This window comes from Diprion similis, chromosome 7 (genome assembly GCF_021155765.1).
Source record: "Diprion similis isolate iyDipSimi1 chromosome 7, iyDipSimi1.1, whole genome shotgun sequence".
In the NCBI taxonomy this organism is placed as follows: domain Eukaryota; kingdom Metazoa; phylum Arthropoda; class Insecta; order Hymenoptera; family Diprionidae; genus Diprion; species Diprion similis.
Genome location: NC_060111.1, coordinates 3,242,084 through 3,257,792, shown reverse-complemented (window position 1 = coordinate 3,257,792; position 15,709 = coordinate 3,242,084). Strand labels below are relative to the sequence as shown.

General features: G+C 42.5%; 2 protein-coding genes across 2 annotated transcripts; one reads left to right on the top strand and one right to left on the bottom strand.

Annotated features, from left to right (window-relative positions):
• The first annotated feature begins 702 nt into the window (after positions 1-702).
• LOC124408096 (L-threonine ammonia-lyase) lies at positions 703-4,530 on the top strand. The gene is made up of 6 exons (XM_046884780.1): positions 703-1,079; positions 1,867-1,986; positions 2,092-2,450; positions 2,531-2,693; positions 2,812-3,104; positions 3,715-4,530. The coding sequence occupies exons 1-6, from the start codon at positions 969-971 to the stop codon at positions 4,079-4,081; spliced, it is 1,413 nt and encodes a 470-aa protein (XP_046740736.1). The 5' UTR covers positions 703-968; the 3' UTR covers positions 4,082-4,530.
• Positions 4,531-9,242: 4,712 nt separating this feature from the next.
• Positions 9,243-14,286, bottom strand: LOC124408196. Its single transcript, XM_046884946.1, has 6 exons — positions 14,208-14,286; positions 12,727-13,658; positions 11,713-11,915; positions 10,343-10,620; positions 10,120-10,183; positions 9,243-9,726 (listed from the first exon to the last, which is right to left on the bottom strand). The coding sequence occupies exons 1-6, from the start codon at positions 14,211-14,213 to the stop codon at positions 9,359-9,361; spliced, it is 1,851 nt and encodes a 616-aa protein (XP_046740902.1). The 5' UTR covers positions 14,214-14,286; the 3' UTR covers positions 9,243-9,358.
• Between the last annotated feature and the right edge of the window lie 1,423 nt (positions 14,287-15,709).

The following is a 15,709-nucleotide window of genomic DNA, read 5'->3' as shown; positions in this document are numbered from 1 at the left end:
ATCATGTGTACGTATGGAATGACCGAATTTTAAGTAATCGTTATACAGCGAGACTTCGAGAATCGTGCAATGTGGTTTTTTCCAGATTTCTCTGGCTAGTTATCAGCAGCCGAGGTCATTGTTTCTTAGCTATTGGTTGGATTGCGGTTTTATACAGGCGCTTTTTTATTGAGTGACAGACTGACGTCCGACGAGAGCGACTGTGTCGATTATACGTCTGACTACTTGACAAGAATGGAACATAGAAAATTTTGGAATCATGCTAATTCGGTAAGTGGGCTTGACCGTCACTAGCAAAAGATCCTCACCTCAATGGTTTACAAACAGCGTTTGAGAATGGAAATTTTCCACTCTCGTTTGCCATTCTCCACAAAGAAATCTTTCAGCGAGTTTATCTCCATCCACGTGTTTGCAACTGTTTGCGTATTCACGATCAATCGTTATTGCAATGACTAGGAATCTCATCCCCGCTCGATCGAGTCATGACTTTTTACTGTATAGTCGAAAAAAGCGCGTCGCGTACGAGAATTTTGTGATACATTAAAAAAAATAAAAAAAAAAAAAAAAAAAAAACGCTGGCAGTGAACCGTGTTGCAAAATAATAGTTGATAAGGTCGAAGTCGATGTTGTGCTGGTGAGGCATGTTGAGACTATGTATACATATATATATCGCGAAAAAGTTCCGTCCGAGAAACAGCCGATGACGATAAGTGACCGCCACGTGACACAGCACGTGTCGCTACGGAGAAGAGCAAATAACCGGACCCTATCCGTAAGTGCAGCAGTAGTAAAGTTTCTCGGGAAGAAGAGACTCGAGCTAAGGTCAGAAGGTTCGCGATTATATTCGTCGGAGGCAATTTTCCATAAAACACGTATCCCGCGCGCAGTATCTCGTCCGAAGTTCAGGTTATTAGTTGTTCAATAACGTAATTAAAGTTTACCTACGAAGATTGAAAACAAGGTGCGAGATGAGGGATTTGAATAAGCTTCCAAGTCAGCCTCTTGACTTGTTTGCTTCAAATGGAGTTAACAAGAGTTACTCGAGCACTAGCAACATTTCCGTCTCCTCGACTTCTACGGTAAGTTATCTAATTCCCTTATAATCTTCATCAAACTCTCCTGCAGGGCGAGGCTGTTACACGGGATAATTTAAGCTCCAATTTTCTATTCGCATTTTGCATCACCTCTCGCGACAGACGAGTAAAAAATTTCACCTACGACGTACACCTTTATCGGTTCTCGCACGTTCCAACGCGATTTCACGTTACAAGTACATAATGATGAATTCTTGACTTATCGTTTTCACAAAAGATTAATACAGTTGGAAAGTATATAATACTCGGATTCGTATTTCACAAAGTATTGTAAACAAAAAGTGAAATACCGATAACAAAGTAGCGATTAACGTCAAGGAACTGTGTCGGCATTGTCAATTACTTTTTGCAATGCATATCCACATTCCAAGGTTGTTAACAATAAGCGATTATCCGCCAACAGTGCGGATTTACTGTATACAATAGCAACGTTTGCTGCAAAATTGATTTTGAAGACAAACAACGTGAAGCGTAGGCGTTGAGCAAAGAGAGATGGGCGTAAGTAACGATTACCGATTTTTTCGATTCAGCATCAACCTTTGACACATTCTACGCCGTTATCAGTACCGAGCGTTGAGTCGTTGAGTCAATACGCGCGGTGACAAAAGACTATTGGCGTTGAATATTCCATAATAACAAGGAGATATGAAACAGCAGGAGGTGGCAAAATCAAGGAACTGGAGAGTTACTGCCTAAACATAGCTCGGGCTTATCTCAGTTGTTCAGTGTTTCACACTCGGATGTAGGTACTTACAAAGATTTCATCTTACAGGGAGATGAGTCCGTCTTTGACCCTTACTGCGTCGAAGGAAGTCCGCAAAAAATCACCTTTGAAGATGTAACCTCAGCAGCGTTCAAAGTCAAGTCAGGGATAATCAACACGCCATGTGCTGTACGTGAATATCGCTGTACATCGCTCAATCAAAAGTCTTCGATTCACTTCCAATAGCACAAGCATCACTTATTTTTACACTAACCCGAAATCTCCATCGAACAGAGATCCCGGCTGTCGGATTCAATGGGCATGGAACTGTACCTGAAGAAAGACTTCCTGCAAACCACGGGAAGCTTCAAGGAACGAGGCGCTCGTTACGCGTTGCTGATGCTCTCGGACGAGCAGAAGCGGACCGGAGTGATATCGGCATCCTTGGGCAACCACGCCTTGGCACTCTGTTACCACGGAGCAAAACTCGGAATACCCGTGACAGTCGTGATGCCGGCTGTGGCACCGATCATGAAAATCGCGGCGTGCAAACAACACGGCGCAACCGTCGTCGTCCAGGGTTCTGACATGGGGGAAGCCAAGCACAACGCCATGCAGATCGGCAAGGAAAAGGGCCTCGTCTACATCAACGGGTAGGAACAACGTTCGCGACACACTTTCACGTCCACCTTCACCCTCGACGCAAGTGTAATGCACTTTTTCTCTCTTTCAGCTACGACCATCCGCACATCATGGCTGGCCAAGGCACATTGGGATTGGAGGTCGTGGAGCAGGTACCAGACATTGATGCCGTTGTCGTTCCCGTTGGAGGAGGAGGTCTCATCGCCGGTGTTGCACTGGCGATAAAAACTCTGCATCCTCATGTCAAAGTCATAGTAAGAGTTGCATGAATCGGAAGCATCGATTCCAACATGTCTTGAAATACTGGATTACTATTCCTCTCAGAAAGGCATCTTAGAAACAGTTCTTTCACTTTTCACCGGTTTTTATCAGGGTGTCGAGTCCCAGAGGTGCGCAAGTTTCACGGCAGCCCGAGCAGCCGGTCGTCCGACTTACACACCAATCGAATCGACTCTGGCCGATGGTCTGGCCGTTCCTATGGTCGGTTACAACGCTTTCGTTACTGCTGATCCGCTGATTGACAAGCTAGTAGTCGTCAAGGAGGAGTGGATTGCGATAGCGATCTTGAAGCTGGTCGAAAGTGAGAAGTGCATCGTTGAGGGTGCTGGAGCTACGGGACTGGCCGCCATTCTTGCAGGACAGCTCGACGAACTGAAAGGAAAAAGGTGAGGCGATTACATCGGCACCCCGATTTCAGTTTGCAGTCGAAGATTCGAACAGCTTTCAAACATCACGTTAGCAGAAAAATCGATCAGCTCCTGTAACGGAGTTGAGCTTCCAGTCACCATCGTTTCGAGTGCCCCACCAAACTAGTTTCGTAACTCCCAAAACGATTTTGTAAAATTTGGAGACCTTTTGCCTGTGATTAGCCTGATTTCAAATGTGATTTCCAGTAGTTGAAACGCATAATATGTATCTCACCTGAAATGATCAATCGCACCTCAGCTGTTAGTGTTCTCTCTGATCGAACCTCTTTCTCTGGGATCCTGGTTCTCCAGTTTTCTGATACTCAATCCCACAGGAAAGGGTAGGAATACAGTAAGGAGTAGCGATCCTTGAGGAAGAACGAAGCATGGAGGGTGATGGTGGGTCGTCGTCAGTCGTTCCGTCCAGAGTTCGCGCGTCATTCCCGCGTCGTTTCCGGGCTGCGTTACGTAATGACCCGAAACGAAGTATAGTCGTAAAAGTTAATTAACCGTTAAACGGGCCATCCCTCAGCCCGCACCTCCTCGAGGGCGTTGCCGGCTCACCTACATCGAGTAAAATCTGTTTCAGAGTGGTCCTCCCCCTCTGCGGAGGCAACATAGATACAACGATCCTGGGCAGGTGCCTGGAACGTGGACTTGCCGCCGAGGGTCGCCTCCTCAAGTTCACGGTGACGGTGTCCGATCGCCCAGGCGGGATTTCGGAGCTCTGCAGGATGGTCGCCGACATCGGGGTATCCATCAAGGACATCATGCACGAGCGAGCCTGGATCATGTCGGACATATTCAGCGTTGAGGTGAAGGTCGTATGCGAGACCAGAGACGCCGTCCACACCCGACAGCTACAGGAAATGCTCTACAAGAACTACAGGAGAGTTGTTTTTGGCAGCAGTTCCGAACTTGCAAACGGCGATGATCATTCCTTCGCGGGGTACTAGAAAGTGAATCAGCTATGACGCTACCGTGTTTGATAAAATGCGTCCAATCCACGCTAAAACTGAGATGCAAATTAACCGTCGATATTTTTTAAATCGGTTTAAACTAAAGCGACATTTAGGAGGTGTATGGACGACAATTCACTTGCCGTATTCAGCGGGTGAATTTTTTCTCTCGACGTTGACTTCTGAAGGTATTTTCAACGTCGATGGTAACTGATCGTGGATAAGAGGAGGCAACTCGTTCAGTTCTGTGAACGTTGTGACTAATGAGTCTTATTTATTCCTACTTCTCAGTTCTTGTTGTTATAGTCAAACGTTTTTGTATACATTATACACACATAGTTTGCATGGCTGTAACCAAAGATAAAACTGTTATTAATAACTCTGGGTATTATTTATGGGGTATCTGGGTATACGTTTTGTTAATAATAAAGAATGTTTGATTAGTATAACGGTTTTATGGTTAAAAATAAATACCTTATACCCCATGAGAAGGCGGAAAGGACTATTCCTTTGGCGAAAAACCTCGGCAGAGGGTCTGAGTTTAATCCTAGATCCAAGAAAATTAATGCTGGCTACTTTGCAGGCTTGGATCGTTTAATAAGTCGAAGACGATGATCGTGGTCCCGGGGAGCAAGCCAGGGAGAATTGGCTGAGTCGTAATAAATGTCAGGGCGACTTTTGGTTGGGACATTGAATTAAACGAGTTTCAGCTACCGGTTACATTTCCTGGGGGGCAAGCTGCCGAGCGAGGAAACCAGGACTTTGGTGATTTCGGTCACGTCGAGCCTTCTGGGTGCTGCGCAGCCAGCGTTCGTCGCTCCGACTTGGAACAACCCGCACATCCTCTGACACGCTACATTTAACGTCGAACGAACTTCGTATCATAATTGGATGTATTAAATCCTGATGCCCGTGACAAGCTGGGATTAGTGCTTGCTCGATTGTGCCCCGACACCACTGCCGACAAACTCGTCGCGTATCTCGCCAGCTTAATTCGTCGTTACAGCAAACAGCAGACTAGAGGAACAGCTGGCAGTAAAGTTCAGCACCTTTTGCTTCCTTTTACTTCCTACGCTAACAAGGAAGGTATAACAGGTCGGCATCTCCGGTTTGATTTCTTTTGTAATTTGTTATAGTATACTGAAAATTAAGCGACACGTATTTTTTTTTTATCTGCCATTAAACACTTTCAGGGGGTGAAACACCCTCCAAAGTAAGGCACGTCAAGGGACGATTTGGCAGTTTTTTTTTTCTTTTAATTGAGAAAATTACATTTTTCAATCTTCGTTGTGGGAAAACTTTTCCAGTTGGATTTGTTGAAAAAGATAAGATAATTTTTACAGTACATGCATTTGATTCGACTAATAATAAGTTGTTGTAAAATAGGAAAGAAAAAAAATTTAGATCTCCAAATTTGAACCAAATAATTTGAACAAACTAGAATAATTTAAATTATTTGAAAAATCCGAATTATTTGCGTGAACTCGTACATTCGATTCGGTTCACGAATCGGATTTTATAATTCTATTCGATTACGTTCAACCGTTTTTGCTCACAACCCCTAAAAACAAGTATGAAAAAATTATCACGATTTTTTATAAAATTAATTTCCACGACTCACCTGTAAAGGAAAAAATTCATTTGTTCAGAATAACGAACATCGATCGGATCGCCGTGTTCGTCAAACTCTTACTGTCAACTCAGGAGTAAAAGCAGCGAGTAATCGAGGACTTGAGCCTGAAAACGTGCCTCAAAGTCAGGCATTTTTTTTTATTCGAGCTTAGTATAAGCGTGCTTGCGGTTTCTTCCCGGAGGTACACAATTCCTGGGCAATAAACGAAGTTGATCAATATATTTCCGGATGCAATAATGCCTTCGGATTTTGTTGTGAGAAATTTTCCTCCAGCTGATAAAAATTGGTTATAATAGTAAAAAAAAAAGCCAAAGAAAATAAAGATATTAAAAATACATATAGTAACGAAGATACTTCCAGGTGAAAGCTGCCACGTGAGTCCGTAGCAGGAAGATTCCAGCAAGCTTATTGCAACTGCAGACGTCGTTGTTGTCCTCGTCGTCGTCGTCGTCGCTCAAGACGTATAACGAAAAAGCTTCGCGTAGCATTAACTCTGTGCTTTATTGCGCCCCCGCCCTAACACTTTTCCAAGCTGAAGATGTAAATCACCGGGATAATAAACGGGCGTTATACGATCCGATCAGCGTTGTCGCCTCGGTGTAATTAGGGCAGTAAAACCGTTCGAGCTTTACGACGGAATTTTATGCAACAATCCAATCATGTGTCTACGTGCAAAGCGTCAGAATCACCGTTTCATCCTTCCAACGTACAATATAAATACATGAGAGTTGCGCGCTATAACGGTCCGCAGTTTAGGCAAAAATGAAGGGGTGAAGTCGTGATCAAAAAAAAAAAAAAAAAAAAAAGAAAGAAAAAAAAAACGGATAATAAAAACAGGCGGTGTGTATACGTTTCGCAAAAACAGGATAAACAAACACTCAAGCCATGCACCGCGGTTCTCTTCTCTCGCGCGGATTGCCATCGAGGCCGAGCCATGAATTTACAGCGTTTAATATCAGCGAAATGAAGCACGACTTGCTAGGGGTGCGGAGGCCGCCATTTTGCGGCATCGATAAATCGCTTTTATTGCCGGCGAGCAGAGAGTGTAGGGTGGGGGTAGGTTTGGGGTTCGTCTGGAAGCTCGTCGGGGTATGTCTAGCTTCTGCAGGGAGGAGCGTCATCCGTATTGGAAAAAAACGGGGCGAAACATTTTTCGTTTCGAATTAAATCCTCGCTTTTCTATACACATATTCCCGCTAATATGAATATCGCCTAAAAAGAAAGAAAAAAAAAAAAAAGGAGAGGAAAGCTGCGCGATAACGTTCCCTGTGTTTTCTCATTCCCACCCTCCACCCCAGAAAGTTTCGTACATCGCAAGCTCGATTAAAGATTTATCCGAGCAACAAGTATCGCCGATATCGTAGCGATACTTTATTTTCCGTTCACGTCACGATTTCCAGACGCAGTTACACGTCACGCCAACCAGTCGGATAGAGACGAGAACGAAATCTCCTTGGGGGGCTGCTCAGTCCCCCGACTACTTCGCCTACTGTCTAACCCTTCCGAATGAACGATTGCTTGCCAGTTTCTTATTCGCCTCGGACGAGAGACTCTAATTTATACCGATTCAGGGGAAAATATTTATCACCGAGAATTCGATCGAACTATTCCCTGGTGAAAATTCTCTTCTCCACTTCCTCTTTTTCTTCTTCTTCTTCTTCTTCTTCTTCTACTGAGATAGTCTACATATTTTCAAACGATCTCGAACACTTTAATATCAACTATCTCAGCCTATTTCTTGTGTAATCAGGAAACAGCGTCTATTTTGTCTCGTTTTAGTGTAGAAACGAGGCTGCCCATAATTCTGACCCATTGGACGGGGGGCGGGGTTGAAGTTCCGAAAGCGTCAAATTTGGAATTTTTTTTTTGGTGGTGAGGAGCAAAAAATTCGGAATTCGGCGCTTTTGGAACTGTTCAATTTCGGAATTCCAGTCCCACCCCTCGGAGGGAACGGGACACGGGGGTGTCGCTAAAAAGCTGCACAACTGCCGTCCCCCAAGCTGTTTATAAATTTGAAACGTCGTCGCAGGGATGGTGAAAAGGGGGTCGAAAGGTGGGGACCAGAGTCTGAATTAATGACAGAAAAACATAGCGGGAAAAGCCTAAGCCATAAAGACATACGCGTTGCGCTGTGTTTTGCCGCATAGCATCAGCGACGAGGCGGAAAAGTTCGGTTAAGATATCCAGCAGGGCGGCATGTCGTCAGCTTCTTGTTATACCATTTTGTAGACAAAAAGCTGCAGCTAAGCGAGTATAAGGTATGTATACACGCTAGGCAGATATATACACGGTTAAAGTACGAATGGCTTCTGCATGGGGAAGGAGGAAGGGAAGAGGGATGCCCAACGGAAGTAACGAAAGAAGGGGATAAATCCGTGGGAGACGTTTTATGAAGACAATAAAGTCAAGAGAAGCAAGCAACCAACCAACCAACCAACCGAGCGTCCCACCAAGGCTGGGGTCGATTTTAAGCCGTTGTAAATTGTTTTAGGAGAACGACGACGACGACGACGTCGACGTAGAGGAGTGGGAAACGAAAGGTAAAGGAATTAGCGATATAAAGACGGAAGACGTATAAATGCCGGGAAGAAAAATAACCAAAGAACGAACCTTCCCCGGCAGACCGAAGCTTCGTCTTCTTTCTGCGGCCGAAGCAATTTTACGCCAACTTTTATTTCCAACCTACTTCCGCTCCTTCTATATACAACCACGATTCCCGGGCACGTGGGCGCCTCAAACCCTCCGTCAAATGTGCAGGGATGTATTTTTTTATATGTATAATTTTTTCGTTTCATTCGTCTTTCTCTTTTCCTTTTTCCATTCAATTTCAAAGTTAAACACGCCTAATATACGCTGCTCGTAAAGTCATAACGGCGGGTGAACGCGGTTACTTCCGGTCACCGATCGGCTAAAAACGTGCACAACAAACCGTGAAAAAAGAAGCGAATTCGGATCAGCGTTTATTATAAAATGAAAAGGAAAATACCAGAAAACACGATTATACATTCTTTTTCTCTAATTGTTGGAGATGTGTATTTTCTTTCTCCGCGAGGATTTCTCGCTTCAATTTCCGGCGTCACCGCGACCGGAAATGGCCGATATATAACGAACCCCTGGCGATCCGCAGAGTCGTACAATATCGGCGTTAGATCACCGGAGGGGGATGAAGAATGATGCAGAGAGAAAAATTTATAGCCGTGGTTTGACTATAAAGTCGGAAACTATTTTCATTTTATACCATAACCGAAGTGTGTCAATATAGTTATGGATAGAAAGTTGAAATTAGCTTTGTGCAGATGTAAGAAGAAAATCTAGCGTGTGCATGCATCACTGCTCTTTTCCTTCATGGTCAAATTCCTAAAATTATATATTTTTTTTTTTTGCAATTATGGTTATAGACATGATTTTGAGATTGAATTATAGTTATTTGTACTGCGTAATGTTCTTATTCCACCAACGTTTAAAAAAGGTCGTTATCATAACGGTTGCACCGTTTCGTAAAAATCTTGCGCGAATCTAAAAAAACTTAAATTTTTCTCTGTGCAATAAAGACTGGAATAAATCGTGAGCAAATTCGTCAGATCACGAATCCCAGCCTTGATAATGATTTTATGCTAATTATGTACATTCGCTAAACGGTTTCAGTTTGGATTAATCGTGGCTGAGGGTGGCTGCTTTTCTTCGCTGGCTTGGCCGTCGATCTTCGGTGCAGATCCTCCCCCCTTCGGATTGCGCGGGGCTTTATCCTGTTCCTGGAGCCTCTTCAACTCCACGGCTTCTTCCAGCATCCCCAAAGAGGTGGTCAGCTGATCCTCCGATTTCTTGATGGCCTGAGCCTCCTTCTCCACCTGGTGAAGCTGGGCCAATGGATCGACCTCCGATTCCCCTGGCGGCGTATTCCGATCATCGGGTCTCCTCTTCGCGACGGAGTTCCCGATCGTCGTGTCGCCGCGTCCTGGTTGCGCAACTGACATCCTGTCCTCTGAGTTGTCCCGATGGCCTTCCTGGTCTAAAAATTCATTATTCGTAAGACTAATTCGAGGTCCCTCAGGATTTTTGAGACAGGTTTAAGGGGTGACATCCCTTGTAAAAATAAAAAAAAACGCTTTTATTGATAATTTTTTTTTTTTTTTTTTTTGTGATTTTTTGTGATGGAAAAAAAAATGGTAATAAGATAATAATATTTAAGGAACCGATGCAAAAAATTGTTATCAAGGAAGTATTAAAAAATTGCTCGAGTGTTGAGATTTTTTAATATCTCGTTGATGACCATTTTTTGTATTATACTTAAATATATGCCTAATAACTTAATTAAATATTATTATCTTATAACCTTTTCTTCCATCGATAAAAAAGAACTCTTTTTTGAGTTTTCACTCTCGGCAGTAACGGATTCGCTCACCTTTTTTCACCATCGGTTTACATTCGACAGTCCCGTCCTGGCATTCTTCAGTCACAACTTGATCCTGGGAAAAAGTGATGTCGGTGATAAGTTAATCGATGAAAATTATGCAAAAAGGATTACGATTAATCGATTCCCAATTTTCCCCGGAAGGATCAAGACGACTTAAACGAAAAAAATTGTGATGAATGAACGGTGATCACTTTAATTGCATTTAGATTACCTCAGGTGTTTCGCAGTCCTCGCACTCATCCACGTAATCGGAGTCCTCGTCGAGGTTCCAGGACCCCGATTGCGAAGGATACTGCATCGATGATGGCTGTCCGTAAATCGGCCCTGAGACTGGAGCATAAATTGGCACCGAAGCCGGTGCGTAGACTGGATAATACTGGGCAGCTCCGACCACCGGATAGTACGTCGGTGTCGGAGGGTAAAAGCTGGCAGCTGGATACACAGGGTAAGTTGGCACGTACGGAGTGGGATGATAGCTGACGCAGTTTTCTGTGGAGAGTGAAAAATTAAAATGAAGCGCAGAAGATGCAGCGTTAAAAGAAGCATGTGGGACGTGCGGATGGGTTGAAGAATAAATAAATAGATAAATAAATCCCCGACAGAATAAGGGCTGGAAAAGTGAGACCGAAAAAAGCTGAACATGGAATGTAAGGAAAAACAAGAAAAATTTTGCGGACACTGAATTTCAGTTGTTAAACACTTAATTATTGTATTATCACTATCGGAGAAATCACTTGATTGTGTAGAAATTTTTTACAAATTATCTTCTAAAAGAAAAAAAAAAAGAATTACGATGTGTGAAATCGTTATAATTATGGACTTTTAAATACCGTTAGTTATAAAATCTGTAGTCAAGAAGTTACAAAGCAGGATTTTCGAAACCTTATTTAACAATGACGATTTTTATTTTTCTCGTTTTTAGCCTTGTTTGCAAATTTTTACCTGCGATTCTAAAGAAATTGCATGATTTTCTCAAGATGGCGGGCTGACGTAATTTACATGTTATAAATAATAGATGATAAACTTGTTATTCAGCAGGATGTATCTAAAATTCAACTCCAAGGATTTACGAAGAATTCAATTGACGAACAAAATGATCCTTTTTTATGTAATTATGACGACGTTAATGACTATGAATTTTTCGGCAAAGAAAGATGATAAAGTAACGTTATTTATTTGATACTTGTTAATATAATGATGTGACGCAGTTAAATTCAGTATAATGAAGATTTTTCCTATATTATTTATTCATTTATTTATGTAGAGTAAATCAGCATAAATATCTTTTCACAAAGAAAATCTATATATACATAAATACAAAAACGAAGATAAATAATAAAAATTTCCATTCGTTAAGTTTAATAAACTTTTAAACATCGTCAGGTTTAAACAGCCACATTAGTTACAACAATCTTATTGCAACTTATAGATTGACTTGAGTAAAAACGTTGAATTCCTAATTTCGTAACGAGTTTTTCATAAAAAAAATTCTTCACTTACAAAATTATCCTCAAACTTTTTAAACTTATTCAAGCTCTTTCTCTGGCAGGTACTTTTGCATATTACTAATTACACACTCACCAGTAGCATTCCTGACGCACTCCGGCCGCACCTGACTATGGACGACCTGTTTTCCATAGCAATGCGATCCACAAGTCCGATGCTTCTTCTGTCGGCAGACGAAATACGGAGGCTGCCAGATAGTGCGGCACGTTTTTGGCCGCACGACGATACAGCAGTGTGACTTGCTCTCGGTGCCGGAATTTCCGGTGGTACCCTGGAGCCTAGAAATCATCGGAGATCACAATTAACCTTCATCTTTGTTATAGCACTGTCGAGAACAGCATCACTCGTGCAATATCACAACACATTCTAATTAGGCGATGACTTTGCGATCGACGAATTAAGCTTCGTCATTATTTAGCTCGATGATTCGTACCTGAGTCATCGGAAATTATGACTCTGTACTTCGTAATCTAGAAGTCTGTGAATTGAATAAAAGTTTTTAACTATCGCTTCAATAATCTCCAATTTGAAAAAATCATTTCGGTAGAATTGAGAATCGATTTTATTCCGGTTGAAAATTGTATCGAAATAAAAATACGAGATCGGTGAATTATACTGTCGAGTTTTTACTTACAAGGAACATCAGTTTGGTGCCTCAAACGCATCAAGAAATCACCTCGTTGGGTGCTCATCTTGGGGGTCGTTTTCACCCATCTAAACCGTTTTTCCACAGATAAAAAAAAACATGTGTCTCTTAGTTTTTGATGTTCTACAACATACATGAGTCTCAACGACACCAAACTGATGTTCCTTGTTAGAAAACAAAATTAGTCCTTGTGCTAATGGTCTGGAGAGATATTTACCCACATTAAGAAAAAGTGCAGCTGAAAAATTGAATTTCGTAAGCTCGAACGCAGGCCATATGAATCATCTAAACTGTCTTTTTTTATAAACAGATCAGCTAGAACCTTAAGTACACCAATTTTATGAACACGATGAATTCACCCTATCGATGAATCAAGTCTTATCATCTGGCCATGACTATGACCTTAGGTCTAACGACTTTATGGACATGATGAATTCACTCACTGTGACAGTTTGGAGTTGAAGTCAGGAACCCGGCCTTCGTTGTGCTCACTTTGATCCCGACGATGATCAGCACCGTTATTCGGAAGCTGTGAAGGCACGTTGATGACGTTCGTGTTGTTTACGTAATTGCTGATGTCTATACTGGTGGTCAAGTTGTGGCTCAATATGGGTTCGTCGAATTCCCTATCTCTGTCCCTCTCCCGTTCCTCGTTCCCAGACAGTATAAGCGTCGTAGCCTTTTCCGTGATCTCTATCAACCTGTCATTCTGCTCCTTGACGGATCTAAGCTGTTCTCTAATTTCCGCAATCTCCTTGCGGAGTGCGGACACGTCAGGATTCTCCTGGTGCACGTCCTGAACCTTTTCACCGTCATTCAAAGGTTCTCTATTCTGCCCCAAGGGTATATTATTACTTGAAGGCTGGTCTCCATCGTTCTTCGGACCTTCTTTAACCGGACCAGGAGTACTGATCTGAACAATTTGAGGAGGAACGCAGCCGATTCCGTAACAGGTTTCACCGATCTGGATGCAGCCTTTTCCTTGGCACTTATGGCCAAAGAAGACGCAGCCAAATCCTGAACAGGCTTGCTGTCCATTTTGCGCACATTCTGTTCCTTGACAGTTTAGCTGCTGTTGCTGATTCGACGAGAGGCAACTGCTTCCATAGCAGGTCTGGTAACCTCCGCACAACGTCGGACCGCACTGCCGTTTTTTCCGTTTTGTCTCCTGTAGAAGGCATTCTATGTAGGATCGATAGTCCGGCTGCGGTTCGCACCTCTTTCTGATCTCGTTGTCGATCTTCAATCCCCCTTCGCTCTCTTCCATCGCTGGTAACGTCTTCGCGGATATTGAGTTGGGACTTGAGACATCTTGATCCTTTTCAGAGGACCCCGACACTCCGGAGACCAGGACCACCAGGACTAGCAGCAGCTTCCGTGAAGCATGAATCTGCGAAAGTGTTTTCCTGTTTTAGAAAGTCAGTGACATCGGATGCCTCAAGTGATTTCAAAAGATCTTTGCACCATTCTGACAAAAACGTTCGACGTCACCATAGATGAATTTCAGAGTGAAGCCTGCAACCGAACTATTCGCGCTCGAACAATGAACGATGAATAATTGGTTTCAGCTCACGTAGTTTCTCGGCTTATCTTCGAACATGTACAACGAAACTTACGTAATATTCATGCGATAATTAGGCAGTTTGTAACCGCCTGACAAGCATCGCGTAATTTAGAAGCAAAGCTGGATAACTGATAAATTATTTGGCGGATCTGACTAATGTTACACAGTTCCAAAAAAAAAAGAAAAAAAAAAAAAAAAAACTAAGAATAAATAAATCACAAGAAACCGTTTATCAAGGAGAAATAAAAATTTCTTCCAAGCTAGATTGTCCGCACAAATTCAAAAATTCAAGGCTTTCCATTCGTCGTCGCAGACTTTCGTCGCAAGTATTTTCGCCAAATCTTTTCATCCTGCACGTACCTGCATCGTGGAAAATATTCCGCGCCTTTACTCCCTCTGAGATGCTTGGCACTCTCGGTCAAAACTACAATCAGCACTGCGACTACCGAACCGGCCCCTCCCAATTCCTGATTAGATACCAGAACCGGGTTAAGGACGGTATCTTCGGTGATAATAAAGGCGTCAAGGCACTCTAGGGATCCACATTTTGATCGGATCAGTCGCGATCTGCGATTCCGGTAGACAGTAAGCCGCCGATCATCACTTGCACTCGGATCATTCGATCCAGTTTAAAGATTGACGGATGGTTTATTGAGAAGCTTGAAAAAGCACCGAGAGTGGCTCGATAATAATTCAGAAAACGTCGGATCTTTGAAAATTTATCACGGATCTATGACGGTCAAACGTGACTTCCAGTGCCACTTCAAACTTCCGCCAAGTTGGTACATACATGGAATTTTTATCACCCCCGCCGAGAAGCGATTCGAAATTATTGCTTCTTTCGCAATTTGTAGTCGGGAGGCGGAATTGAGCCGAATACCTGACTCGTCATACGAGAATAAATGAATAAATAAATATATAAATAAATAATCGAGCGAGCGAATGCAAGGAGAAATCAACTTCGGATGGTAAATTCGATGAAATGATAGATTTGAATGAATGATCCCTTCGAGGTTGAAAGTAAAAAATTAACTGCATATTATTAAAATAATAATATAGTATCCAAGAACGTCGATATAGCTTCGAATAAGAGACATACGGAAGTGAATCGACTTTGTTTTGCTATAACTTGAAACTTTCGTAATATTCAACGGAGTTTTAGTGGTTGAAAATGGAGCAAAAATAAATGCTGGAATGGTAACTAGAGGTTATCGAGCAGCGGAATATCGGAAATTTTAATACATTGCAATATCCTTGCAAAAACTGAAACGACGCGAATAGGTACGAGATTTATCTAGCAGTAGACGATATTTGTCCGAGAATAAGAACTGCCTAAGAATACATAGATGGTAGGTACGTATCACCGTGTAAACAGGAATCGAAATTTTGGCGGGAAATTTGAAAAAATGAAACAGTAAAACCGTTCACCATTCAGTTCCTCGAATCTATTCGAGTAAAAAAAAAGGGTCCAAATATGAGCAACTTTTCTCTGTTTTCATCCGGTTCAACAACGTCCGGAAAAACGTGGATTGAAATATCGGAACGATAAAACATGGCACAACGGTAGCTACATTATTGTATGATATTGCAATCAGATGGAGCGAGTTTCGAGCAAAACGTACGTACCTCGGGATTATTAGTTGCGCGAATCAAGGGGCGAACGGAACTGGAAAAGTTTTCTGCTCAGCGTGTAGCGTTGTTGTAAATATATACTAGAATGCACGGTGGTGTCGTTGTAAGCGCTGCGGGAATAAAATAGTAAGCTCTTTGGACGCGTAGTAAGTTTTCGAGATTACGTTCAAGCCGGGAAACCCGCCGCCAACCATTCGTTGAATTTATTTCCCAAAAGTTTCCTCGTTAAA

What these genes read in the sequence shown, in the direction of transcription:
- LOC124408096 (XM_046884780.1), top strand. Translation starts at nt 969, where the DNA reads ATGAGGGATTTGAATAAGCTTCCAAGTCAGCCTCTTGACTTGTTTGCT. An exon ending in TAATCAACACGCCATGTGCT is followed by an intron (nt 1,987 to 2,091) that starts GTACGTGAATAT and finishes TCCATCGAACAG; the next exon opens with AGATCCCGGCTGTCGGATTC. An exon ending in GACGAACTGAAAGGAAAAAG is followed by an intron (nt 3,105 to 3,714) that starts GTGAGGCGATTA and finishes AATCTGTTTCAG; the next exon opens with AGTGGTCCTCCCCCTCTGCG.
- LOC124408196 (XM_046884946.1), bottom strand. An exon ending in GTGCGTCAGGAATGCTACTG is followed by an intron (nt 10,621 to 11,712) that starts GTGAGTGTGTAA and finishes CACTCTCCACAG; the next exon opens with AAAACTGCGTCAGCTATCAT. An exon ending in AGGACTGCGAAACACCTGAG is followed by an intron (nt 10,184 to 10,342) that starts GTAATCTAAATG and finishes ACTTTTTCCCAG; the next exon opens with GATCAAGTTGTGACTGAAGA.